The 27314-nt window shown below is 32.1% G+C and overlaps 5 protein-coding genes across 6 annotated transcripts; 2 read left to right on the top strand and 3 right to left on the bottom strand.

Annotated features, from left to right (window-relative positions):
* The first annotated feature begins 3318 nt into the window (after positions 1–3318).
* Positions 3319–6371, top strand: LOC107942468 (equilibrative nucleotide transporter 8). The gene is made up of 2 exons (XM_016876134.2): positions 3319–4690; positions 5023–6371. The coding sequence occupies exons 1-2, from the start codon at positions 4171–4173 to the stop codon at positions 5715–5717; spliced, it is 1215 nt and encodes a 404-aa protein (XP_016731623.1). The 5' UTR covers positions 3319–4170; the 3' UTR covers positions 5718–6371.
* Positions 6226–8147, bottom strand: LOC107942469 (uncharacterized). Its single transcript, XM_016876135.2, has 3 exons — positions 7282–8147; positions 6689–6861; positions 6226–6572 (listed from the first exon to the last, which is right to left on the bottom strand). Exons 1-3 carry the CDS (start codon positions 7825–7827, stop codon positions 6434–6436), a joined length of 858 nt encoding a protein of 285 aa, XP_016731624.1. The 5' UTR covers positions 7828–8147; the 3' UTR covers positions 6226–6433.
* Positions 8148–16115: 7968 nt separating this feature from the next.
* LOC107942471 (heme oxygenase 1, chloroplastic) lies at positions 16116–18482 on the top strand. Its single transcript, XM_016876136.2, has 4 exons — positions 16116–17116; positions 17592–17815; positions 17998–18105; positions 18218–18482. Exons 1-4 carry the CDS (start codon positions 16690–16692, stop codon positions 18308–18310), a joined length of 852 nt encoding a protein of 283 aa, XP_016731625.1. The 5' UTR covers positions 16116–16689; the 3' UTR covers positions 18311–18482.
* A 777-nt stretch (positions 18483–19259) lies between these two features.
* On the bottom strand, positions 19260–21770 carry LOC107942472 (protein BUNDLE SHEATH DEFECTIVE 2, chloroplastic). The gene is made up of 5 exons (XM_016876137.2): positions 21534–21770; positions 21353–21450; positions 20640–20703; positions 20264–20360; positions 19260–19448 (listed from the first exon to the last, which is right to left on the bottom strand). The coding sequence occupies exons 1-5, from the start codon at positions 21589–21591 to the stop codon at positions 19370–19372; spliced, it is 396 nt and encodes a 131-aa protein (XP_016731626.1). The 5' UTR covers positions 21592–21770; the 3' UTR covers positions 19260–19369.
* A 1153-nt stretch (positions 21771–22923) lies between these two features.
* Positions 22924–25996, bottom strand: LOC107942467 (chaperone protein dnaJ 49). 2 transcript variants are annotated; one of them, XM_016876132.2, is made up of 2 exons: positions 24584–25996; positions 22924–23229 (listed from the first exon to the last, which is right to left on the bottom strand). In XM_016876132.2, exon 1 carries the CDS (start codon positions 25723–25725, stop codon positions 24598–24600), a length of 1128 nt encoding a protein of 375 aa, XP_016731621.1. In that variant the 5' UTR covers positions 25726–25996; the 3' UTR covers positions 22924–23229; positions 24584–24597. The 2 variants fall into 2 exon arrangements, with proteins under 2 accessions (XP_016731621.1, XP_016731622.1); XM_016876133.2 differs by having other exon boundaries at positions 22924–23347; positions 24584–25981.
* Between the last annotated feature and the right edge of the window lie 1318 nt (positions 25997–27314).

Below are 27314 nucleotides of genomic sequence, written 5' to 3'. Positions count from 1 at the left end.
TTTGAAAGTGGAGAAAGAGTTTTTGTTTTTATTAGTTTTAAGTGAAGCCCAAAGGACTTTCAATTACAACTTGTATAAGAGGAATTTGGCCCAAGCATTTGAATGAGTAATTGGGCTACAAGATTGGTGGGCTCTTTTTAAGAAAATTGTTTATTTATATCATATCAGAAAATTTAGGGTCTGTTTGATTGACGGAATTGATTTTCCGGAAAATCATTTCCAACTTTTCCAGCGTTTGATTGGAGGAAAACATTTTCCATTTGGAAAATGAACTCCAAAACAAGGGAAAATGGGTTACATTTTAGGGAAAATGTATTACCCTTTCAATTTCCGTAAGACATTTTCCGTGCTCTCCTCTCTATCGCCTCCTTCATTCCTTCATTTCCGGTGGAAAACTGCTTCTGTTTATCGATTTTCCAGTAACTTGTTTTTTTAATTATTCAATACTTGTTTTTTTAACACAATTACAAATAATTTATTTGATATTAGTTTTTTTCAATTTATAACGATTAATATTGTAGCTTAATAATTGAGTATTATTATAAATAAATCATTGCAATATATGTAAAAATAATTTAAAATATAAAAATTTATTAATATATATTAATATATGTAAAAACAACTTTTCCGAAAAATATTTTCAAAAAATCTGCCAAGCAGCAGAAAATATTTTACACAGATTCAATCAAATACCAGAAAATATTTTCCAGTAAATCATTTTATAGAAAAGTAAAACATTTTCCAGAAATCATTATACGAAAAATATTTTACTGGCAATCAAACAGACCCTTAGTTTTATTGTTAAATAAACTGTAATGGATTTTTATTTTATTATGATTTTTAGATTTTTTTTCTAATTATTGTTGAATTTTTTATGATTATTTAAATTATCGTGTTATAATGGAATTAATCGATTAAATTAAGAATTAATGATTTGAATAGTTTAACTATCAGTGCGATTCTTGGTAATATTTTTTAATTTTATATTTTAATTATTTATTTATTTTCTATGAAAGAAACAAATTGCTAGTAATTCATATGGCCCAGTACTCCTCACTTCGAATCGAAAGTTACCTAAATTTCTTTTATGAATGGAATTATATGATTTGAGTAAAAAAAATATTTATTTGCGGTGAATGATAAGCTCCATCAACATAATAAATGCTTTAACCTCAGCATCAATAAAACATTACGACACATTGAAAATTAACTTTATCACAACTCAAGTATGACATATCTAGAGTGATTGTAAGCAACTATTACGATAAGAAAATCAGTCTCAGATGGTCCAAAGTGGTGGGCAAAATCGACAAAGGAATTGTGTGGCCACCCAATTGGAGAAGACATCAACAAAACCATCCCGAAAAATCACTTGCAAAAGCAAGTCTAAAAAACGTGTTGAAAGAGCAGACAAAAACTTCTAAAAGTGGAGACTTATAAGCAAGGGAAAACAATATATATAACTAAAGAGAACACGAGTTCAAACCGAGTAATGAAATCATTTATAATTCTGAAATGCTCTCAAAACAAAAACAGATTAAGAAGCCGACGAAGAGCCATTCACTTTCTAAGAGAAATTGTTGGTGGCCGATGGAGTTTCAATGACGATAGACACCGTTGTCCATTACAACTTGTGAAGACAACAGACAAAATAGATCTATAAACTGAAAAGAGAGAAGACACATGGTGCAAATAAGGAAAAAAAAAGGAAGAGGGAGTTGTTAGGAGAGAGAAAAAGGCAGGTGGTAGCTAGCCCGAAGGCTGGCAACACTATTGGGCAAATCAAGGGAGAAGAAGCAACGGTTTGAAGAAAAAAGAAATTAGGGTTTATTATAAAATAATCTTCCAAAAATTACCTAAATTCAAACAACGAAATCAAATGTCACGTAATTTGTTAGTCTATTATATCTCACTCTAATTATTTTTTAAAAATATTATAAATAACTTAAAATTACAAATACAAATAAAAATACATATTCGAGGAACCAGAAGTATCAAATTATTATAGCATAGATTGTCTAAGACATCAAAAAGTATAATCATACCATTCGGCACAACTAGAACAAAAATGAATTCAATTCAGACTAAAGCCAACAAATTGAACTAAAACTTACACATGACAACAAAAACTTAAAAACTCATATATATATATATAATACACGTATAATAAATTTTAAACTTAAATACTCAAAATTAAATAATTTTACATGGATTATTCAAAGATTTTATTTTTTAAAAAAATCGAAATGTTAGTTTTTCTTGTAACAAAAAAAAAGTGATTAATTGTGGTTATCATATCTTAATAAAAAAGATTGAATTAAGTGTGCAAAATTTCAAAAAATGATTATTACTTTGGAAGTAAAAAAGTAACAGGTCATATTTTACCTTTTGATTACCATCATTGGCCCTCTTCTTAAATGACATCTTATCAATTTTAGTTTTTTCTCTTTTATTTGTCAAATATTTAGCTTAATTTTTTTTCAACATAATTTTTATTTTTAATCTCTCAAAATTTTATAATTTTATTTTAAATTTTAAAATCGAATTTTTAATTTTGCCCTAATTTCTAACTTTGCTCATGAAAAGCATCAATAAAAGCTTAGTACTAAAGCCATTTGCTCCATATTTCTTTTGCTAGTGTTGTTGTCGCTATCATGAGTGTGAAATTCTCCAAGGAAAACTTGATGATAGCTTTGCTTTCTTTTTTTCTAAAAGATAATTGTTTTATAAAAATTAGGATATTAATTTCTCTATTTTAAATTGTTAATTTATCGGGATTTGATGTATATGCTTTATGAAAAGTTAATCCATTTAGTTTTGAATCGTATGAAATGGTTATTAAAGTCCTTTTCAAACACTCATTTGTTATAGGTTCAAAAAGTTAACCGGTTATTGTTGGAAAGATTTTAATTGAACACCACCCGACCCGAACAAAACTAAGTTCATATCGTAAAATGGATGAAGACACCTGTAATTGTACCAAAAAAAAAATGATAATACGATTAAACCATATCATTGAATAGATGACTTGAAAATCAACAATTTAATAATTTATATTCAAGAAATTAGTAAAAATTAGTAATTCAAACAATTTATACATAATATGTTAGCTAAACGAGTAATTTTAGTTAATGTACTAAATTCTAACCAAAGAAGTGGTTGATTCTGGAAAGCACAAATTCATGGTTTGACTGTGTTTATGTGTCTCTCATTTATCAGCTCCCTCAAAGTAAAAATACATATATAGGCGGAAAGTGGTGAAGATGAGAGGGAATAATAGTTCAAAACAACACATACGATGATGGAATCAAGTTCCTGCAGATGGATGGCTAATTACTACATCAACTGTCCAAACATACTCCAATTAATTGCACCAAACGTTTCTATTAAATGGTTCGGAATTTCAAAATGTTCTAATTGAGTCTTCAAAAAATATGATAGAGCATATTTAAAACATGTATATACTTTATTTTTAAGGTATCAAATTCAAATGATCAAATACAATTGGCATAAACATAGGCAGACATTGAACCTTTTTTATGTTACTCGAACTTGAATGAGTGTCTGTCTTTGAAGATCACATCGTTATATCCATACGAGTACCGAGAATAAATGTTTGCAAGTTGTGAAATGATCATCTCACGAGGCTACTGAAATATGCCATTGCCAGCCCCCCCTAGTCCTTCAGGTAAGATTCTGATTATTAACCTGAAAAGACCAATGGCATGTTAACCCATGGGCAGTGGTAGCAGAAAAGCAATGACAAAAGAAAAGGTATTTCAACCTCTTGCCATCCATTACCGTCCCCACAAACAGCGCATATTTTCTAACAAGCATGAGCCCCCCATTGGTTCCAAAATCCCAAACCCATCAATCAAATCCCATCATCAAGTGGCTCCAGCTTGCCCTCCCATGTTAGTCAAGCAGGTTCAACTAAACCAATTTCAGAAAGGCAGCTAGCTAAGCTATATTGCATTACAAATACCATTTAAGCCTCTTTGCTATTGACTAGCTTAAGCTGCTACTCTCTGTTAGGCTCAGTTTAGCTTTGTTTATATGCCATTCTAATCAACAAGTCAATTAATCAATTCTCTAGAACAACCTTATACCTTATTGCCAACCTTAAATTCCAACCAAAGTACTGCACTTGCAATCTTGTAAGTGCAGGATATGCAAGAAATGGAAAACCCAAAGGCTTCAACAGGTCATCAGCTTGAGCCAAGGGATACTTACAGAGTTGCTTATGTAATCCATTTCTTGCTTGGTGCAGGCAATTTGCTTCCGTGGAATGCTTTCATCACGGCTGTTGATTACTTCGGTTATCTCTACCCTGCCAAGCATGTCGAAAAGGTTTTCTCCGTGGGTTACATGAGCACCTCGGTGCTGGTTTTAGTTGTTATGATGAGTTCGGGTTCATGCTGCAGGACAAATCTGGCTCTGACTCGTAGGTTTAGACTGAACATGGGGTTTTCCATGTTTCTTCTCTCCCTAATGGTGGCTCCGACTATAGACTGGGTGTGGCAGGGTGGTTGGTCTGAAGAGAAACAGAATGCAGCCTATTTTGTGACGGTCACAGCCGTTGTAATATGCGGTTTAGCAGATGGATTGATAGCAGGGAGCTTGATAGGATCAGCTGGAAAGCTTCCAAAACAGTACATGCAGGCTATTTTTGCTGGAACTGCTTCTTCAGGTAACACTTTCACTGTTTAGTTCCCATCATGATTCTCCTATTGCTTTTCTGAATCAAGCAATCATCTAAGAGTAGTTTTAAACTATATCAATGACAAGAATGAAGTGACTTTTACATTAACCATATACAAGAAAACATGCCAAAAGCTAATATCAGACCTAGTGACCTTCATTGCGTGTCTTGAAAGGATTCTTCAGAGTATGAAATTTATTCCATGAAAGTGCAACCTTTATTCCTCTAATCACCATATTTCCTGTAAGAATGACCATAACAGTTGCTGTGTGATCTGCAATGTTATGTGACTCCAATATCTAACTAAATTCGACATACAGGTGTGCTGGTTTCACTCCTGCGAATAACAACTAAGGCTTCACTTCCACAATCCCCAGAGGGCCTGCGAGCAAGTGCTCACTTCTACTTTATAGTCAGTGCAACTATCCAGCTTTGTTGCATTCTTTGCTGCAATTTGCTATACAAGTTACCAGTTATGCAACAGCATTACAGGATTCTTGGAGATGACCCATTTTGCTCCAGGCCACAGTTTTGGGCCGTGGCGAGAAAGATCTGCTGGCCAGCACTTGGGATTCTCATGATTTACGTAGTGACCCTGTCAATTTTCCCTGGATTTATAGCCGAGAACCTGGAGTCAAAATTTCTACAGGACTGGTATCCTGTTTTACTGATCACAGTGTATAATGTGGCAGATTTCATGGGAAAGTCTCTGACCGCAATATATGTTCTACGGAGCATTAAGAAAGCTACATGGGCTTGCATATCCAGGCTTTTATTTTATCCGCTTTTCACAGCTTGCCTCCATGGACCGAAGTGGCTTAAGGGTGAAATACCAGTAGTGGTGCTTACATTTATGCTCGGACTGACTAATGGATACCTAACAAGCGTGTTGATGATCCTAGCCCCCAAGACCGTACCAGTGTCAGAAGCAGAATTATCTGCAATCGTGCTGGTTGTGTTCCTGGGGATTGGTTTGGTCAGTGGCTCAGTTCTTGGTTGGTTTTGGATCATTTGATCCCCTTCCTCAGCTCCCCTTGTCTCCCAACAGCTTGTTTTCCTTGCAAAAGGAAAAAAGCTTTGCCTTCATGTGCTCCCCAATCTGTGAAAAACACCAGAAGGAAAAAATCCAAGATCTATCAAAAAAATCTGGGTGTTATCTTCTTTAGCTACACCATACATGAGTAATTAATTTGATCACAGTTTTCCTTCATTTTTTTTTCTGCAAAGAAAAGAAAGAACTCATAAAGTTGGATTAAGGCACAATCTTTGATTAATTAAGTCAAAAAGATAACGTGAAAAGAATTGAATATTCTCGCCTGCACAAAGTTTATTACCATCCAAAGGCAATGAATAATAACAAAACAACCAAAAAGGAAAATACAAATAAAAAACAGTGGTTTTTGTCTTTTAATCTTTTGATAAGATCAACAACAGGGAATCTTTTTACAAATGATAATCATCAATAACCTGAATTCACAAAAAGGAATCAAAATAGATGGATTGAAAAGAAAGAAACAAGAACATTCACTGGAAGATTTATTTTTCATATATTATTTATATTCCCTTTTACATTATATGGTATTACCAAGGATGAGAAAAGGCAAAACAGAGTTCTCAATAACTACACATAATTCACTCATATCATTTCTACTTAAAAACAAAGAAAAAGGTAACATGAACAAAAAAAGTCAGAAAAATAGCTAAATATACAAGCCATGTCAGAGAAGGATCTTAAGAAGCAGCAGTCAAAGGTGGAGGCATTGAAGAAACTCCATGGATAAAGCTTGGCTCTGGTACTTCACTCAAATTTTCCCCATCTTCTTCTTCCTCAGCATCCCAAAGAAACCTTGCATATGATGCTAGCACAAAACTGCAAATTTTCATCAAAACAAAGATGACAATATTCAATCAATCATTGTGTGGTTGAACATAAACGATTAAACCCATTGTTTAGAATTTAGTTTTTTTGGGGAAGGAGGGATTTACCAGTCATCAGGAGCTGCTTTAACAGCTTGATCGAAGTAAGTTTCAGCTCTGGAACTATCTTTGTGAGTTTCCCAGATTAAATCAGCATACATAGATAGAACATTCCCGTCATTTGGATTAGCCAAGATCGCCCTCCCGCAGTATTCCTCGGCTTTCACGAAATCCCCACGAACCTGTCCGGTTTTCCCACATTAGATCAACTCAAAAACTCGTTTTATTTTACCCTTCATTTATTTTTTTTAAAACTTAATTGCATATCCTTAAATAACGACTTAAAATTTAAGTTAGTCTCAAGTTTGCTAATCAAATGTCCTTCTAACCATTAGTTTGAAAAAGAAAAAAACACAGAGATCAGATATCAGCTCAAATTTAAGGTAAAAGATATGTATCTAGGCAGTTTAAATCTAATCTAATGCAAAAACAACTCTTATTTACAATTTAATCACGAATTTTAAATATAGTTCATAGTGGATTCAACCTGACTGACACAATAGGATTCGATTAAAATGTTTTGAGATTTAAGGATCAATTTAAAATGAAGTAACAGTTTGGGATGTTTGATGTAATTAAGCATTAAAAAGAATCCAAGTTACCTCTTTTAAGAATCTAGCGTAATTGCTGAGGAGAAGTGAATTTCCAGGATTAGCCTCGATCATTTTCTGATAATACAACTCGGTACTATCGTTTCCGTTATTCGAATCCCACGAGCTCCATTCGTTATCATCACCACTGTCCGATCTACCACCACCATCAGCCCCGCCAATTTCACACTCTTCCTCCACCGCGAGCGACGCCGTTCTCCGCCACTGAAATCCAGCTTCTTCTCTCTCCACCTCCTCTTCTTCCTCAACAAAGATCGTATTCAAGATCCCATTGTTTCGCTTAACTTCTCTCATCTTAGGGACCACCATCTCCCTCAGATCCGTCTCCGACACCGCCCTCGTCATCCTCCTGCTCGAGTCATCGCCCGACCCAACAGAAATCGAGCTCGAGCTCGAGGTCGAGCTCGAACACAAAATCCTGAACGAAACGGATCGGGTTCGGCCAATCAGGTGCAACAAATCGAGCTCCGGCGACGGCTCCTTCGAGTGTGGGACCCATGAATTAAGTAACGGCATCGATGCGCTCCTTAAAAGCATGTTGGACTAAATTGAAAAGTTAAGAAAATTAAAGGGTGAATATGTAGAATAAGCCAAAGATTTGGGGTATCTAATGCTTCTCTGCTGCAATTGCAGCGTTAAAGAGAAGTTGAGAAAGAAGGGAATAGGCGGTGCTGGATTTTTATCGGGAGAATAAGTGGATGTACGGAAATCATTTGGGCCGTTGATCTGATTGAATCTTTCATGGTGATGACCAGCACGTGGGTTTTTCCTCAGCTGTTTGGTTTCCGAGAAAGTAAAAGAAAGTAGATTTTTAGGTAATCTTCAGCGTTTCTACCTTATCACTATATTCATTATTTATTGATATTCATATAATCATTTTATATATATAAATCTTAAAAATTATTTTCCTAATTAATATGGGCAAAATACCAATAAAAACCCTTTTTTTTAAAATTACTGAAATAGGCCCATTAAAAAATTAATTACAGGAATGTTCCAATTCCTCGAAAATGCGTCCACGTCAGCACATTGTCAGGTGACGAGGTAGTAAAACGCTTCCTCAAGGGAGCGCTTTGCCTACGTGGACATAAAGCGCGCCCTCAAGGACGCGTTTTGCCCGTGTCTCTTGCTGGTTAGGGTTTTGGGTTTTTGTTTTAAGGTTTAGGGTTAGGATTTTAAAGAAAAAATTAAATAAATAAAGGATTAGGGCTTAAGGTTTATTAATTAAATTAATTATAATTTTTTCAAAATTATAATAGGTTTCGTGTTTATAGTTTTTAAAGAAAAAATCAATTAAATTAGGGTTTAGGATTACTTGAGTAAATTAATTAAAAATTTTTAAAAATTAAATTAGGGTTTAGTGCTAATTTAAAAAAGCTCCCACGAGGACGCTCTTTTGCTACAGTAGGTCTTGAAAAAATAAATTCAAGAAGACGTTTCTGAGCAAATAGTGTCAAAAACGCTTTAAGCAGGATGCTTTGTCAGTAAAAGTACTGAAAGAATCTCCCACGTGGATGCGTTTTTACTACAGTAGCTCCTGAAAAATTAATTTCGAGTAGATGTTTCTGAGCAAATAGTGTCAAAATACTTTAAGCAGGATGCTTTGTCAGCAAAAGTACTGAAATAAGCTCCCACGTGGACGCGTTTTTGCTACAGTAGCTCTTGAAAAAAATAATTTCGAGTAAACGTTTCTGAGCAAATAGTGTTAGAACGTTTTAAGCAGGATGCTTTTTCAGCAAAAGTACTGAAATAAGCTCCCATGTGGACGCGCTTTTGCTACAGTAGCTCATGTTTGGCTTGAGGCTATAAATGAGGCAAATTTTTTTCTCAGATTGCATAAGTTACAGCAAAAAAATATTAAAGAGTCTAAGAAGGATAGAAATTAAAGATGAATGAACGTATTAGTGCTGTTATTTACTATGATGGCGAGGTTCGTCACCCCGAGAACGGTGTTATTTTTTATCGGAGAATACAGTGCGACTGGTTTTTAACCAGAACATATATTTGACAGAACTTCGTAAAAGAATAAGGCGTAAAATATTCGGAATGACGCCAATAAAAGTTCTGTCTATTACGTATCGGTTCTGTTCTTCTGTTTATCTAGTGACATATGACTCGTTTGACGTAAAAGGTGCTTGTAGCTTGGAAGTAATGGTGCAAACTCGTTCGCTAGTGGAGCACCCTATACGAAGTTATATGTGCAATTTACATCGCCAAATGATGCACTTGCGACTGCTGTTCGAGAGGTATACACGACCCCTGTCCGACACTCGGTTAGTGGGTTACAAAATACGGAACAACCCATGTTTGGTAGCGGTATGGAATACACATCCCCTGCACGACACTCTGTCAGTGGATGAGACATGCACCTTGATGGGTCGATGTTTGATGCTGGAAATACGTATTGGAGAACGGCATCAACTTCTAGTGGTTGGCAATCTACATCCAATTGGGGACGTTATGAAACGCCCTGAAGAAGGGATGATGTACTCCCTACGATGTCCACTGGTGAGGGAACCTCGTACGTTGCAGATGATGGTGGGTTAGAATATGACTCTGATGTGGATCCACCTTGAGAGCCCGGACCCGATGGTGTAGAAGTTGTATTATTTTCTTAACCGGAGCCTATTCCAACCGAACCTGAAAATGTTGAAGGGGGTTCAGATGAAGAAGAAGATCCAAGATTCAGGACATATTCACCTCCAGCCCATATGCATAATGTCGATCTGTCTGTAAATGATGCGTTGGAGTTTCCAGATCTACCACATAGGTTGCATGATCGCACAAGTTCGATACTAGATTCCGGTGAATTTGAAGTTGGTAATGAGTTTTCCAACAATGATAGTTTTATTGGTGCATTGAAACAACATTTTTCTTGTAAAATGACTTACCCATTTGAAAAGCGTAAGTCATTTTTCGGAAGAGAGTTCCTCAATATATAATTTTACTTTTATATAAAAATTAACTTAAATCAAGTTTAATATTTTATATTGATAATAAATTTTATTTTTATTTTTAAAAATATTTAAAATATTAATATAAATTATTATATTTTTTAATATTATTAAACATACGTATTTAATTATTTATATTTAGTCATATAATAAATTATTTAATATTTAAATTTTATTTTAATATTAAATTTTAAAAATAATAATTTTAAATAATATTATTCACATATTATTGAAAATATCAATATTAATATTTTAATACTAAATATTTATTACAATTATAAATATATTAATAATAAATGTTTTGTAGTATAAATGTTAAAATATGTCTTAAGTCTATATATTCTTCACAAATTTGCAATTTAGTTTCTGTACTTTTATTTTCAAAAATTTAGTCCCTCTACTTTTCAGATTTGAAAATCAAGTCCAACTGCTGACATTGTTGATTTTTTTTGTCAATTTTGTTAATGTCACATTTTTAAATAAAAAATACTCAATTGATAGTAATGTAACTAAAAAAATAATTGTTGCAATGAACCTAAATTTAATAAAATATTTTTAATATATGTAAAATATAAAATTATAGATGTAAAAATAAACTCAATTAAACAATGAAAAAATAAAAAAAATCTCAAATGTATGTTTGTTTAATTGAAAATGACTTTTATGAAATATTTTTAAAGAACCTGCCAAACAAAAAAAAATATTTTACATAGATTCGTCCAAACACCAAAAAAATATTAACTTTTTCAGAAAAATAAGTTATTTTCAAAAATTATTTTCCGAAAGTTATTTACAGTGAAAACGGAGCCTAAAATTAAAAAAAACATGTTTAAAATTTAAAACACATATAAATGCCGGCGCGTAGCGGGAAGGATGGTGTTGACCAAGTTGGGACCGTGGTGCGCAAGTGGTGAAGCCACACGGTGGGTGGCTGGGTGGGTCCATACCATAGTCCATGGCTCTAAATGAGGTGGGCTGTCGTTCATTGGTTAAAGTGGGATCTTCTTTCCCTAGATTTTTTTTTTTATTCTGCCTACCCTAATCCCCCATCTTTTGCTTTCTAGAGACCAGCAAATCAAAAGGATAATATCGTCTTTTGACCTCTCTCAATTATTGATTTATTTCTTAGATATTTTCTTTTGCCTTTTTTTTTTTCACACAGCAAATCAAATCATATTTTTAGAAAGCATATTTTTAAGAGGTAAGATATGGTTGTGGGGATGATGGGAATATAAATCATAATTTCTAAAGATTTCTAAACTTCTTAATTGATCACATCTCATATTGAAGGTTATTATGTGTCATATTTGATTGGCTGGTAGTGTCGCATCAGCATAAATTAAGGTGTTAGAATAGACGTACCAACTCGATAAAAAATTCAGACATTAATTTGATATTGTTGGACAAGTTTAGGGGACAAACTACAAATTATAGATTTATATGTTGTTAGAGAATATAAGTTTTATTATTATACAGTTTTAAGTTTTAAACAGTTTTTGTAAGGTAATTTAAAATATCCGTTAAGCTCACAAGAAAAAATTATATTCAATTAAAATTTCAATCAAAAGTTAGCAATGAATATTTTCATTGAAGCTCTCATGGCTTGAGCCCTTGAATTTAATTTTTACATCAAATCTTTGATGATACGTTAAGTAATGATGCGATGAATAACGTAGTGATTGACATAAAAAAATGGTTGTTATATTTTTATTAGGGGTTAAATTATTTTGTAATTCTTTTCCACGAGAGAGTTTTTCAAATTTATAAATTTTTTTTCAATCCTAAGAATCTAAATAATATGAAAATTAATAAAACACGAATTTTAAAATACTCTCAAAAAATATTAAAAAAATCATTTACATATAAATCAAATATCTATAAAATACTCTACTTATTATCCAAATTGAAGTGTCGAATATGGGCGTTGATTGAGTTTTAGTTCGATTAGTATCGATATTGTTGTCAATGTAGGAAGGCGTACCTACTTAAGGGATGAAATGGACTATAAGTAGTTCTAAACATTGTATAAAAACATATGTAAATATCAAACACAAATACTTTTAAAAAAATTCCTACTCGAAGCCACCATACAAATAGATATGAACGTCGTAGAATCCAAAGAGAGAATTTGATAGTCAAGTTATTATAAAAGCATGAAGAACCCAGAAAATAATCTCAAGTGCAAGTCCCTATCAAATTTATCATACATAAAATTCCAGCCAAACACTATCTTTTTCACAAGTGAGAAAAAAATATCAACTTGGTTTACATCCCTCCAATCAAATCCTCATTCCTGGTAGGTCACAATTTTTCTGACCATTTTAAATAAATAAATGTCGTTTGTAGAAATGATTAACTAGTGGATAGTGATGTTTTTGTCCATAAATTCTAAAGTTTCATGATATTTATATATATCATAAAAAATATAATATCTATTTTTAAATACTTTTATTTAGATTTAACAATTAAACTATTACGACAAATTTATATGAAACATAATTAAAATATCAACATAAACACTTGTAAATAATTTTAATTAGGCACGGCATAAAAATAGTGCTCTCAAAATTCATATTAAACAAATTATTAACATTTAATATTGTTTTTGTATAATTTTATATCATTTTAAACACGTAAAATATAACACAAAAATATTTATAAATGATTTGCCTAATGTAGAAACTATAATTTTGTTTCAATTATATATATATAATTTTGATTTTGATTTAATTGTAAATATTTTAAAAACTAAATCAATCAAATAAAATTCATGTTAGGTATATAATTTTTTTCCTAAAATGATGCTACATCGAGTACGATGTTAATTATTTGTGAAAATTGAGCTAAATTTAATATTTATGTATTAAATTGTATAAAATCAAAGTTCGTATATCAAATTGAATATTAAATCATAATTTATATATAATTTTGATATATACCCCTTAATTATGATAAAAAAAAAGTTTTGTATTTTAATTTATACAAATAATCTTCTAAATTTAATCCCAAACTTTTAATTTTTTTTTTGAACATCAATATCATTTGCTATTTTGGATACAATATCTAAAACTACCCATAACCCCTTCCTAATCCTTAAATAGGAGGATAATGCTCTAAAGCATACTCGAACCCACATCATTTCACACTGATAACAACACTAATACTAATCTAATTAAGACTCAATCGTCCCGATACTTAATTTAATAACATTGCATTGTTGTCTAATAATCCAATCCTTTATTTTTTTATTTTTTTCTGAAAAGCCTTTAAAAGTAAATTCTCAACTTCAGTACTTTAAATTATATTTTATATCTATGCTTAGGTGTCATCAAAACAAACCCTTTAAATTCTAAATAAAGATATAGTTATAGATATGATTGATTGTTAAGGTCCAAAAACAAACTAAGTCAAATCTCAAACAATCATGTAGCATGTTGAATTTTTTTTAATGGATATATTTTTGGATTCATTCATAATGGTAAAGTTTAAAAGTATTTTTGTCGACTAAGTCTTAATTTGATTAGTATGGCATTATCGTTAATATAGGAGAATGTGAGTTCGAGTGCGTTGAAACGCAGTTAAAGAGGGACTATAGATGATTTTAAGTATTGTGTTAAAAATAACAGATATAATGAGAATGTATAATAATAAAATTATTAAAAATAAATTTGAAATTTTTTTCTAAAATAATTTTTCAAAGTAAATAAAAAACCATTAATAACTTTTTAAAATGGTATTTTTTGAAAAAAATACTTTTTATATAAAAATTTTAAGTTATTTTAATTATTTTAAATATAAAAAACTTATTTCTATATTATAAAAATTTAAATTAATCATAAAATAAAAAAAAATAGAATTCCATTAAGTTAAAGTTTCATTTTTTAGATAGTCCAAACACATGGATTCGATTCGTTTTATTTATTTATTTATTTATTCAGCACACAAGAAAAAATATTTAAAAAATCAACCAAAATGAAGGTGGTTAGGGGTGTATGTGCAAATCCATTGCCATTAGCCCATTATCAAAGCCCACCAACCCTATGTTACCAACATTTTATTTATTCTTTTAAATATGTATTCGAAACTCGTATTCAACTCATTCGTAAATATGAAAATATGATATATATATATGACTCCCGAATACATAAAATCCTAAAAAAATTTAGTATATCTACGTTGACAAGTATTTATATTCATTAATCACACTAAAACTCGAATAATATAATACGATATATGACATCTAAACATAGAATTACTCAAAGCAACCGCTAATAGACTATACGACTTGTGTAGGAGTTACAAACAAGGTAGTTAATATTACACTGATGGCTCAACGGTTACAACATATTTACGAGCTAAGTTGAGTTATGGTCCAATTCTTAAAAAGAAAAAAAAGGTTGAATTTAACTCAACTTGATCCATTCAAATAATTACGGGTAAGTAAAACTTGATTCAATTTAAAAAATAAAAATAAAAAATTGTTCGAATTTCAAGTTAATTGAATTGCATTATTTGAGTTATTCAATTTTTTTTTTCAAATCAATTTGAACAAGTATTAGAAATTGCGTGACTCAAATTCCTGTTAAAAATAAAATACAAATGGCAAGATAGGGGGATCTGTTAGGGCGAAGGCTGCACAAAGTTTTTAATCTTACTGCATCACTTCTATTTGACTTTGATTAGAATAAGGTTTTTAAACTTATAAATAGACGTAATCGTCTCTTATCTTGTATCATTCGAATTTGACATGGAGAATTTTCTTCCCTCTGCCTGTGATTTTTTCTCGAAAGGGTTTCCACGTAAAATTTTGTGTGTTTTATTTTTCTCTCTTGCTTTGCGATTCATTGTCATTATTGACGTTCAATTTTACAATAAGCAATTCAATTTTTTGGAGTTTAATTCGAATTGTAAAATTCAATTAGAATAATAAATTGATGTAAATACTCTTTGGATCATTTTTACTCGTTAGTTTTATAAAATATTTTTCAAATTTCTTTATAAAATATATTAAAAATTAAATTATTTTTTAAAATATTTAAAATATATAAAAATGCTAAATTATATGATGTCTTGAACAAATAAATTATTAAGATAAGTTTATCATACTAATTACCATATATTTTTTCCTATTTTCTTTTAAAAAGTGTTCAAATATATATGATATTTGCGTTTTTTTAACTTGAATTTTAGTCGTATCGTCAACAAGATTTCAATATGACCAGTTTATTTATTTTTTAATTTGACTTGAATAAATTTATTTGACTCGACTTGATTTGGAAAATATTTAAAACGAGTTAAGATGATAAAATATGACTCATTAACTGAACTAAATCAAATATTTTTCATTCGATTTGATAAAATACTCACCCCTAAAAATAACTCATTTTATTATTTATAAAATTTTAAAAAACCGAAATTTAATTTCACGCTATTATTTATTTATTTTATAAATTAATTTAAAAAACAAAATTTATTTAATATAAAATTTGGGTCTAAACCTAACTCCAGAACAATGAGCCCATTTAATCGAGGCCAGGCCACCAGGCCGTAGACCGGTCTACTGTACAATGTACATCCAAGATTCATTTGTACTTATGAGCTATTTTAGTTGCTTTTAGCCCTTTACACGTTTGAGTAAGAGATACCTTGAAGAAAAGAATTGATGAATGAACACGCAATTTAAGAAATAGATTATATTTTCGAGAAAATTAATTTTTGTATGTTAAATTAAAGAGTAAATTAATTATTTCTGTTAAAATTTTTATTAATTTTTATTATTAAAAATTTACGTGTCTCCAACATTTGATGTTGATATATAAGAATTTGTTTTTATTTTCTGAATAAAAGAGATAGAATACAACCTTATGATATGTTTAGGGTAGTGTGAGGTTACAATACATTCCAAAGGATAATACCAATATTTGGAGGGTTAGTTCGAGACTTATTATAGGCAATTATACGTATAGGTTTCCAAATTTTATCATGTGAGTTTTAATCCTGTTAGTTCGGATTATACCCATTTTTAGTCCATTTGTATTATATTTATATTTATATTTTAATTGTGTTACTCGTTACATTTAAGAAAACAAAAAATACTTCAAAATTAAATTAATGATATTATCGTAATATCCAATGAGACGACAGCAGTTTGGCGGATTTTGATTTAAAATTATAAAAACTGGAGATATCCAATGATGCAACAATGGCAGATTTCTCCTAGATAATATAAGCAATCCATAAAACTTGCACTTCTCATTACACCCAATTTTTAAAGCAATTTATTTTCCATCGCTTCATCTTCAAGATCAAGAGTAATCCAACCGCCAATTCAATCCCCCCCCTTTTTTTTAAGATTTTTCTTTTCATTATTATATCCTTGTTGAATCCTCAATCGTTTTCTTCTTCACAACCCAAAACCAAATTTCAGTATAAAGAAACTCTTTCGATGGCGTCTCTGACCTCAATTTCCCAATCCCACACTCTTCTCAAAAAACCCAACTTCACACCCTCTATTCCTCACAATTTGTCTTCCAGTTTCACCCCCCGGGACTTCCTGTTTTCCAAAACGCAGTCGTTTAAACTCCCCCAGATGGCTTCCCGGAGCTACGTCGTGTCGGCCTCGACGACGGAGACACCACGGAAGAGGTATCCTGGAGAGGCTAAAGGGTTCGTGGAGGAGATGAGGTTCGTGGCTATGAAATTGCATACCAAAGAGCAAGCTAAGGAAGGTGAAAAGGAAGTGAAACAGCCCGAAGAACATTCCGTACGGAAATGGGAGCCTAGCATCGATGGGTACTTGAAATTCCTTGTGGATAGTAAGCTGGTTTACGATACTCTTGAATCTATCATTGACGAGGCTGCTTTTCCTATCTGTAAGTTTCCTTTTTCTCTTTGTAGCTAATTTTTGTTCTTCTTTATGTTAATGACGTCTTTTTTGAATGGTTTGTGTACATGTTTATCTTTGTGTGTGTATATACCATAGCTGTTAATGTTTTATAGTTGGTTGAATATATGATTTTAAGATGGGTTTACAAGGGAGATTTGATTTTGATTTGATGGAGTTTTGGTTGAATATATGTCGATGCTGTACCAAATTTTCTTTACTTTTTTCTCTGTTTCTTTGATCCAATGGTCCGATGTAGGTACATTCTTGGCCTTTTACAGAGCCTTCGAAGCACGTTAGCATCTAAAACTAGATCATTTTAGTCCTTGAAACGAATGCCCTTTAAAGCATCAATGGTGCATCACACAGTTCATAGCTTGCTCATGTTATGTATGTCCAATGATTCTTCACTATGGTTTTCCTACTGCTAGAAAACTAACTTGATATGCCCGGGTCTGCTGCAGATGCTGAATTCCGAAATACCGGATTGGAAAGGTCTGAAAAACTGGCAAAAGATTTACAGTGGTTCGAAGAGCAAGGCTATGCCATTCCCAAACCATCTTCTCCCGGTATTACCTATGCTGAGTATCTTAAAGAAATATCCGACAAGGATCCTCAAGCGTTCATATGCCATTTCTACAACACGTATTTTGCCCACTCAGCTGGTGGTCGGATGATTGGAAAGAAGGTAAACTAACTAGTATATTACTCGGTCCTGACCTTATGAGTTTCGATCTAGTCAATACCCTATAGTTGTGCTTTTCTTTAAAACGAAGGCACTTCCTCCAATCCACATGGACCTTCCTCCCTCCTTATCTCGATTTAAGAACTAGTATACTCAAGCTCTCCTATTCCCTCCCTCTATATCAGGTAGCTCAGCAGATACTTAACAACAGGGAGTTGGAATTTTATAAATGGGACGGTGACCTTTCTCAACTGTTACAGAATGTCCGGGATAAGCTGAATAAAGTAGCCGAGGTATGTTATATCGAGTCATTGCAGAACTCTCTTTCCCTTTTAAGGCCGTGGTCTATAAGTTCATAGTAAATTTCATCACTTTTAACACCTATGTTCATCTTTGGTAATGCAGAGCTGGACTAGAGACGAGAAGAACCATTGTTTGGAAGAAACCGAGAAATCTTTCAAGCATTCAGGGGAGATCCTTCGACTGATATTGTCGTAATGTTCGTAACCACATGGTTGTTCTTGTTGTTTGTAAGTACGGGCGTAAGCCAATGTAAGTTAACTCTGGGTCAAACCCTGCATATATCATCATTTGGTTCAAGAACAAGATGACAATCCATTGTGTATATCAAAATTTGAATGAAGTTACAAAAGTATGAATATTTGGCTAAGCTAGCATGACGGAAGTGCTTGATCTATTCTTGGCCTGAATTGCATAGATTTCATTATAAGTTAGGATGCTATAATTTGGTCATTTAGTTTTTTTTTCGATATCTTTCATGTTTATGGTTCGTGTTTGTCCTTCCTAATAATGTCGTTTTTAAAGTTCGAATATGCATTATTTCATTAAAAGTGCAATGTGCCTTACCTACGAATCAGTGGATACTAATTCATCGTACCAATTATTAAATAAAAGCTTATTAGCCAAACTTAAAAAAAAAAACGCTTAACAATTAGTGATTTAATAAAAACTTATCAATAGTCCAATGACTTCAATAAAATTTTTTGCCTAGTTCAATTATAATTTTGCAAGCTTTTAAAATTGAGTGATCAAAACATGAACTTGCTAATAGTTTAGATCGAGCGACTTATATTTACTTTGATAGTATCATCTCAATCCAAGGATGGTAAAAAAATCTAGACTCGACAAGTTTCGAACTGACCCGATCAAATAAGGTAAGTGTTTTTTCTTTTTTGAAATCGAATTTCAAGACGAGTTGAGTCTAATCATAGTTTTGATTTTTCGGGTCAGATTTAAGGTGGATAAATAACAATTTAATTTCAGGTCAAAGTTAAGTTTTGTTGGGAAAATATTAGGTGGAGTGAGGCAAAAACCACCCTACCCTGTTCCATTGCCATCGCTACATATCTCGCGCCTCCTTAGATTATAAATGTATTGAGCATACATCTGTATCAAAAAATCATATCTGGGAAAAAATACTGATGAATGAAGCAAAGGGTATCGTTCATCTAAGAAACAAAACAGAAGTTACAAAAGATTATTATAGTAAACATCCATGAAAAAAACTGATTCAAAAAGACTGAGCCTCTTTTACATTCAGTCATCAAATGTGCTCATAAATCCACCAATGAAACCAGCTCCATTGCAGTCTCCACATAAAATCTCCCTTTTCCCCCTGCAACAAACAAATTTTGCTTGTTTATGTTATGTTTGATACACTTAAAAACTACGTTACTCAGACTCGAGTATGTTGCTAACACTGGTATTGTTAGATTTTTCTAAGTTCTTCCGTGCATTTGTAAGATCTTTCGAGGTCATATCCTCACACTCATGTGCGGAGCACAAGGGTTAAACACGGATATTTCAAGAAAATAAAGAGTCAGAGCAACATAGCTTAGAAGAAAAAAACTTCCAAGGATTTGTCCTTAAATCTAGTTGTTACTCGGACTCCAGTTTCAGTGTTGGATATGAGTATGTCTCTGACATGGGTATGTTCAATTTTTTCTTTTAAAGATTTTCAATGTATTTAGAGGGTCAAATCTCATAACCATGTATGAATATGCGTTAAACACGAGTGTTGGACATCATAGAACTTAAAAGAAAAACAAAGAGTCGAAGCATTATAGATTTCTACAACTGGAAATGATGGATTGAATAGGATAGGTCCCAAAATATCAATTACTTCAACATTTACGGAATCCGGTCCGCCCTAAACATAAAACTAACAGAGAGAGTTCTATGATTTGTAGCCACTTGACCAGTTCATAGATTAATATTTTTTTTCTTCTTTTACAACAAAATTTGCAACATGAACAAATCAAACTTCATTCCTTGATTTATATACCAAATATTGCAGACAAGTAGGAAAACTGACTAATTAACTCCGAATGCTATAAGTTAACTCGTGATGACAGAAATGGCATTTACGAAAGCTAATGGAATGGTGACGGATAAAAGGGGAAGGAGAAGGAGGAAAAGAAGATGTCACACCTGCAAAGCCAACACAATCCACCAGCTTTAAATCGTCCATTGTAGTGATCAACGGAATTCACTCCGGTACCTTTGCATTGAGAACACTGTTTGGCACCTGGTAATCGAGTGCATAAACAAGTTTTTTTGTTTAGGTGATGAAACGTTACAAACAAGTTTACTATATTGTTTAAGATACCATATACAACATTAACAGCAAAAAGTCTTAAAATTTTTCAACAGTTCACTTTGATAAACTACCTCATTGCAGGCTAGGGACTGCATAAAAAGCATTATCATAATCAATGAAATATCTAGTGATAAGAAACAAAGAAACCTAATCTCGGACGAAAAGACCAGTCCAAAGATAAAAATCATTAGCCACGGTTTTGCTTACCATTTCCGTCACAATCAGCGCAAACAATGCTCTTCGGTTTAGCTCTTTGATTATCATCTACAGCCTGTCAAACCAAATGCTAAGGTAAACTTACAAGCAGAAAATTACAGAATATTAAGAAAAAAACGAAGAAGATTATAACAAAACCGAAAACATCCCCCCTCCCCTTTCCACCCTTCTCATTCCAAGTTACATACAAAGATACAATGAAGTCTTTTACATGGACCTCAACCCGTAACCATGATAATTCTGATTCATACCATGAATCGATAACCCACCCATGAATCGATTCCTTACTCATAACCTGTTTTTACTTTCATTGCGAAATACCGATACATTAACTAACTATGCCTGGTCTGATAACCATAAAGTTGAATGTTACATAGTTTTTTTTCCCAGTTAGCCTTAGCCATTTTCAGAAATCATTCTATTTAATATCTTAGTTCTTGACCTTCATTTTTTTTCTCAAAAAACGAAAATTATCCTATACCCACACACGAGTCCGAATAACAAGAATTCCTTACTTTATACTCCATCTTCTCACCAAAAAAAAAAAAGTACAAAAATACAATCCAATTCCAAAATTCCAATTTACAGATGAATTTGAAGCACTTTGCAACAATTGAGCAATTATCAGACTTCAAGTTCCGCAATTCCACTAATAAAATGCAAAATTAAGATGATTTATGAGATGGGTGGTTAAAAAAACTCACCTTGGCCTCTAAAGATTGAAATCTGGCACCTTTGGAGCTCTTAAACACTTCATTTACCCCAATAACCTTCCTTGGGATAGAATCATTGATAATTATCCCTAAAAACCAATGAAGAACAATATGAAAATTAAAAAAATGGGGTTTAATCCAATATCACTAAAGCATAAACTTTTAAACGTACCTGGTTTATTGGGAGTGCTGAAGGAACAAACTGAAGTGAAACATACAGAGTTAGCCATCCTTTATTTTCTTTATTCTTGAGTGAGTTTTTCAGTAGGGGTGATGTTTTTTCACTTTCTCTTAGACTGCTTAGTGTGTTATAAATAAAGCTTTGAACTTTGAGAGGAGAAGCAAAATGATAACAAGGGTAAGGTGTTTCTTAGCGATCAATAATTCAACTGGATAAGAGGCCTCAGGCTCCACAATTAGATATTGGTTAAATTATAGTTTTGGTCCTTTTATTATGTTAGAACTTTAAATTTAACTCATATTTTTATCTTATTAATTTTATAATATTCTTGGTTAATCCCAATTACTTTGCATCCTTATTTATTCCGGACAATATTAAAAAGATAATAAAAACATGATAACATTTATCTAATGTGATTTTATTTATTTCTTCCTTTGGCCAATAATTTGTTGTATATATATATATATGTATGTTTGTAATGCAAAATCAAGCAGAAAGATTATATCAACGAAATTTGAATTATAAAGATTAAAGCATTAACAAGGGACCTTAATTATTACCCTTTGCATTTTTGGTTTGGTAATTTACCAAAAAGTATATATTTAATATTTATATTACATAATTAAAAAATAAGATCAATTAAACTCAAGTTCAAAAGTCAAACCATCACTTAACAAGTTTCATAAAGATAAATTCTCATGTCCAGTTCTATAGTAGAGATAAACCCGTTACGGTAAGACCTACAGAAACACGTATGGGTTCGGGGAAAGGATCTCCCGAGTAGATATTTATTTTTTGCTTAAGCTCATTTCTTAAAAATATTATTTTTGTCTATATTTTCTCATCACTCAATAAGTTTTGTTTAAGTCCATATCTCAAAAATATTATTTGTCTATATTTTCTCAAAAATCGAACGGAATAATGAATATCAAACAAAATTTACTCTCAGAAATACCAAATGAACTTCTGGACTTGAACAAATAATTAATCATAAGACAAGCCCATTCAAAATCAGAAACACCATGAATCCAAAAAAAGTCATTTGACCGATTAATTTGAATATTAATATAAACCAATTAAATCAGGCAATTGAACTAGTTAGATTATAATTTTTTAATGAATTTTTAATAATTTATTTAGTTAAACTAAACAAATTGATCGAATGATCAAACCGATCAAACCAGCGAACCAAAAGTTTGACCCCCTGTCCAGATTTAGAAAACACTTTTGCTCTGAAAGTTCTGAAAACCCCAGAAAATGTCCCAACACAACATCTAAAACACAATCCATTGTTCACATTTCATGATAGAAAAACAAGAAATGAAGACAGTTTTATCGGTCAATATAGCTTAATTAACATCAAAATGGGATGGTCTGCATATGCAATATGAGTCCAGATAAATATTCTGGACAAGCATCAATCTTGATATATAGCATCTTACATTAAACAATGTCAAGAAACAAAATTAGTATGTGGTCTAATGCTCTCTTAGCAAACTTTAGAACCCCATATACAGGATCTGGAAACCTTAAAAATTATGGAAATTGCAAAGATTTAGTGTTTTTTTTTTTGCCATGTCATGAGTACTGTCCAAAACAGAGTGCAGTTGCGTGTGTTTGCATAGCATGGGCAGAAAGCAGAGAGTGCAATGCGACAATTCACGACCTTTTTTGTTCAGTCTATCGCCTGCATCACAAATGGACATTGTTAGCGTATTAAGACGAAGGGGGGAAGTCACTCTTTCTCAACACCTTCATCAGCACAAGCAAGCGATGAAAAAAGGTATTTTCATCTCCGGTGATACCTGCTCAAATGACAGATTATATCCAATTCATTCATTAGGATTACTGTTAACGAAAAATACCACCTCACACTAGGTGCCATGAAAACCCCACAGGTAATAAATGAAGCTCAAATTTATGTTTAACAACAGTAAATGACTGTTGAAATACGAAATCAGCATGCTACAAACAGAAGGAAATCATTGTTGCATGGTCAAATGACATCGTAGATCAAAAGACATACAAAAAAATCCAAGAGTATAGATATGCCTAAAAAAAAGGAGCGATTCAAGTTGTCCTTACTCAAACTCCTTCATAAGAATCCTCAAGCAGTACACCAAAAGAACATGCAACCACTAGACCTAGCTAAGCTCCAGCATTGTAGATGATGTAACTATGTATGCACTTTAGCTTAAACACTGTATTTGGTGTTTAGAAAGGAACAATTTGAAAAAGCCAAACTTTTTGTCATGTTTCAGCTGCATAGATAAAGTGTATGCATGTACCCGCTAGCAAGAGAAACTTGTCTCTTACTGCAAATGAGCATAACAATGTCAAGCACTGCCAAAATTAAAAAGAGACATTGCTTTCCATAATTTGTTGAAATCAAAGCAAGGTAATAAGTCCCCGGTAGCATCTATATATAAAGCTGCATGTAGTCTTGAATAGGGGGCACATGACATCAGGAGTTCTGATGAGGGTGAGTATTAGTTATGAATATGTATTTTAGCTTATTATTGTGTATCCTAGGTTGTTTGAGTTCGGAGGTCACAGCAGTCGGTTTGATGGCACGGTTTTAAATGGTCAAGAAAGTTCCAAGACCTCATCACTAGTAACAACAACAAACATAATTCTAGAACATATACAAGTACTAGCATAGACTGCCAATAAACTGCTTTAAGAACTATTTTCAATGGGAGCAGAATGGCTAAGAACAATTAGAGCATATTAAAGGAACAAAAATGAAATAGGTTTCAACTCTAACTAAACCACATTTAATTTTGATCATCATGAAGCTAATAACACAGGCATACTATCATCATGCTTGACGAATAAACATATCATTCAGACATAGATGAGGTTATATTAATAAAGTCAATATCAAATGAATAACAAGCTATCAAACTATATACTCCGAACCCCGATATCTACATGTCATAATCACATACATGTCAGTATTATACCCATGCTTAATGGTCACAATCATTGCACTCAAAACTTAATGGAACAAGAAAATATTACAGGAGCATGGAAAAGACCTTAATAGAAGCCATTAAGCTGCCGCCGCAGCAGACTGAAACTTCTCCAACAAATCACAATGCGGCGTCTCGCGGATAAATCCCCATTGCTGCCGCTGAAGCTCAAATCTACAATTCTGAGCCAAAACAGAGTAATAATCTCTCTCAACACGCTCCTCGATCCTTACACGCTCGACACTATTAGTCGGATAATCCTGCTCAAATTTTGTGGACCTCACATAATAGTTCACACCATTCTTTGTTGTGAACTTGTACTCATAAGGATACGACCTGGACAGTGAAAAAACAGGCTCAGATGATGGTAAAAAGCTAAACAAGAGGATTAAAAGAACCGGCAACAACTGAATCAACATTCGGATGTTGAATCCAGTGGAGCCTTGATCCCCCATTCTAGCTCCCATTCCAGGCCCAAAATTGAAACTTCGAAATTGGGTCGTCGCCGGAGGCATCCCACCGAAGAAGAAGTTTCTAAATATCTCATCAGCATCAAAATCAGTATCGTAAAAGCCGCTGAATCCATTGCCCCCGCCACGGAACGGTGAAGCTCTCCTTTCATAAACAGGTTCATCTGATCCAACAAGATCGTACTTTTTCCTACTTTCTTCATTGCTTAGGCACTGAAACGCTTTCGAAACCGCCTTAAAAGCTTCCTCAGCACCGGGAGCTTTGTTCTTATCGGGATGAACTTTCAAAGACAGTTTCCGATAAGCTTTTCGAATATCATCAACGGAACACGATTTCTCTAACCCCAAAATCTCATAATAATCCTTCTTTTTCCTGATTTGCTTCACGATTACGATTTGTTCTTCGGTGTAGGTACCCCCAGCCGCCGACGCCGGAGAAGAAGCAGAAGCAGACGCAGCCGATCCATTCGGTATATTCCTCCGACGAATCGAGGGTTGATCAGAAGATTTAGATGGAGAAGACCCAGACGGATCTTTAGCAGACCCAACAGGTTCCGAAGCCGGCCGATCGTCAGATTTCCCACCTTCCGCAGCAGATAAGAGATTCTCGATAGGAAGCGATGGGTCAAGACGACGAGCTTTGGTGAGGAATTTGAGGGCACGGGCTCGATCTCCGGCGTCCAAAGCATCTTTGCCGATTTTCAAGCATTTCAAAGCATCGTCTTTGTTGCCATCCATGATTGAATTAAAAAAAAAAAGAATCAAATTCCAGAGATAAAGGATCGAAATTGAAGGGAAATCGAGGGATCTTTGCCCTAGAAGAACTAGGGGGTAAAAAGGGGAAAGGGGGAATAGGCTAATAAGGGTTCATATGCTATTGATAGTGAAAATAAGGGGCTGAAATTCTGGAAATAGGAAGAAGAAGAAGAAGCCCAAGGGAAGAGGAAATTGTGAAAAAGAAGAGAGTTTCCGTGAAATTGTTGATCTTGGGGGATAGAAGATATTTATCATTAAAATCTATTTTTATATTATTTAAATAATATAATTATTTTAGAATTTAATAATTTATATCAATATCTCTCAAAAAAATAATTTATATTAATTAGGCTTTTTGAGTTGATTTAAAAGTTTTTGTATGTACTGAATTTTTAAATTTATTAATTTATGAATAATTCTAATAAAATAAAAAAATATTTAGCCTGAAGATAGATTAAAGAAAATGATTAATTTTGTTTAAAATATGGGTTAGATTTGAGTTTTTATATCTAAAATTCGAGTTTGATTTAATCTGGTTAAATTTAACTTTTAATATTTAAAGTTTGAGTTTGATTTAATGTAAAATGTTTTGTATGTAATTTTACGTATTTAATATTTAATTATTTTTTAAATGTTATATTTTTAGGGTTTTTATTAAAATAATATAAAAAATTAAAAAAATACTAAAATAGTATATTTTTTTATTTACTAAAATGATACAAAAATAATTTAAAAAAAAGAAAAATATGGGCCTGCCACAGGCGGCACCAACATGCTAGTATTTTGACCCTTTGTTCGTATTTTTTTCTCAGATTTTATTACTTAACAAAAAATATACTATTTTCTAATTTTATTATTTTATATTATTTTAGTATATTATGTTTGAAATGTATTCATTTAGTGTGTTTTTTAAATAAATTAAAAAAATCCTTATTTCGGCCCTTTGTTCGTATTTTTTTCTCGAATTTTATTACTTTCAATAAAAATATATTATTTCCGTATTTTATTATTTTACATTATTTTAGTACATTATGTTTGAAATGTATTAATTTACTGTGTTTTTTAAATAAATTAAAAAAATCCTTATTTCGACCCTTTGTTCGTATTTTTTTCCCAGAATTTATTACTTTTAAAAAATATACTATTTTCTAATTTTATTATTTTACATTATTTTAGAACATTATGTTTGAAATGTATTCATTTAGTGTGTTTTTTTAAATAAATTTTTTTAAAAAAACCCTTATTTCGGCCATTTATTCGTATTTTTTTCGCGAATTTTATTACTTTCAATAAAAATATATTATTTTCTAATTTTGTTATTTTACATTATTTTAGTACATTATGTTTGAAATATATTAATTTACTGTGTTTTTTAAATAAATTTTAAAAAAACCTTATTTCGGCCATTTGTTCTTATTTTTTTCCCAGATTTTATTACTTTAAAAAAATATACTATTTTCTAATTTTATTATTTTACATTATTTTAGTGCATTCTGTTTGAAATGTATTAATTTACTGTGTTTTTTAAATAAATTAAAAAAATCCTTATTTCGTCCATCTGTTCATATTTT

Source organism: Gossypium hirsutum, chromosome D13 (assembly GCF_007990345.1).
Source record: "Gossypium hirsutum isolate 1008001.06 chromosome D13, Gossypium_hirsutum_v2.1, whole genome shotgun sequence".
In the NCBI taxonomy this organism is placed as follows: domain Eukaryota; kingdom Viridiplantae; phylum Streptophyta; class Magnoliopsida; order Malvales; family Malvaceae; genus Gossypium; species Gossypium hirsutum.
The sequence above is the reverse complement of the archived record's forward strand: the minus strand, read 5'-3'. Positions and strand labels throughout refer to the sequence as shown.

What these genes read in the sequence shown, in the direction of transcription:
- LOC107942468 (XM_016876134.2), top strand. Translation starts at nt 4,171, where the DNA reads ATGCAAGAAATGGAAAACCCAAAGGCTTCAACAGGTCATCAGCTTGAG. An exon ending in TGCTGGAACTGCTTCTTCAG is followed by an intron (nt 4,691 to 5,022) that starts GTAACACTTTCA and finishes TTCGACATACAG; the next exon opens with GTGTGCTGGTTTCACTCCTG.
- LOC107942469 (XM_016876135.2), bottom strand. Translation starts at nt 7,827, where the DNA reads ATGCTTTTAAGGAGCGCATCGATGCCGTTACTTAATTCATGGGTCCCA. An exon ending in ACGCTAGATTCTTAAAAGAG is followed by an intron (nt 6,862 to 7,281) that starts GTAACTTGGATT and finishes AAAACCGGACAG; the next exon opens with GTTCGTGGGGATTTCGTGAA. An exon ending in AAAGCAGCTCCTGATGACTG is followed by an intron (nt 6,573 to 6,688) that starts GTAAATCCCTCC and finishes GAAAATTTGCAG; the next exon opens with TTTTGTGCTAGCATCATATG.
- LOC107942471 (XM_016876136.2), top strand. Translation starts at nt 16,690, where the DNA reads ATGGCGTCTCTGACCTCAATTTCCCAATCCCACACTCTTCTCAAAAAA. An exon ending in CGAGGCTGCTTTTCCTATCT is followed by an intron (nt 17,117 to 17,591) that starts GTAAGTTTCCTT and finishes GGTCTGCTGCAG; the next exon opens with ATGCTGAATTCCGAAATACC. An exon ending in AGCTGAATAAAGTAGCCGAG is followed by an intron (nt 18,106 to 18,217) that starts GTATGTTATATC and finishes TTGGTAATGCAG; the next exon opens with AGCTGGACTAGAGACGAGAA.
- LOC107942472 (XM_016876137.2), bottom strand. Translation starts at nt 21,591, where the DNA reads ATGGCTAACTCTGTATGTTTCACTTCAGTTTGTTCCTTCAGCACTCCC. An exon ending in CGCTGATTGTGACGGAAATG is followed by an intron (nt 20,361 to 20,639) that starts GTAAGCAAAACC and finishes CTCGATTACCAG; the next exon opens with GTGCCAAACAGTGTTCTCAA. An exon ending in GGATTGTGTTGGCTTTGCAG is followed by an intron (nt 19,449 to 20,263) that starts GTGTGACATCTT and finishes TGTTTGTTGCAG; the next exon opens with GGGGAAAAGGGAGATTTTAT.
- LOC107942467 (XM_016876132.2), bottom strand. Translation starts at nt 25,725, where the DNA reads ATGGATGGCAACAAAGACGATGCTTTGAAATGCTTGAAAATCGGCAAA.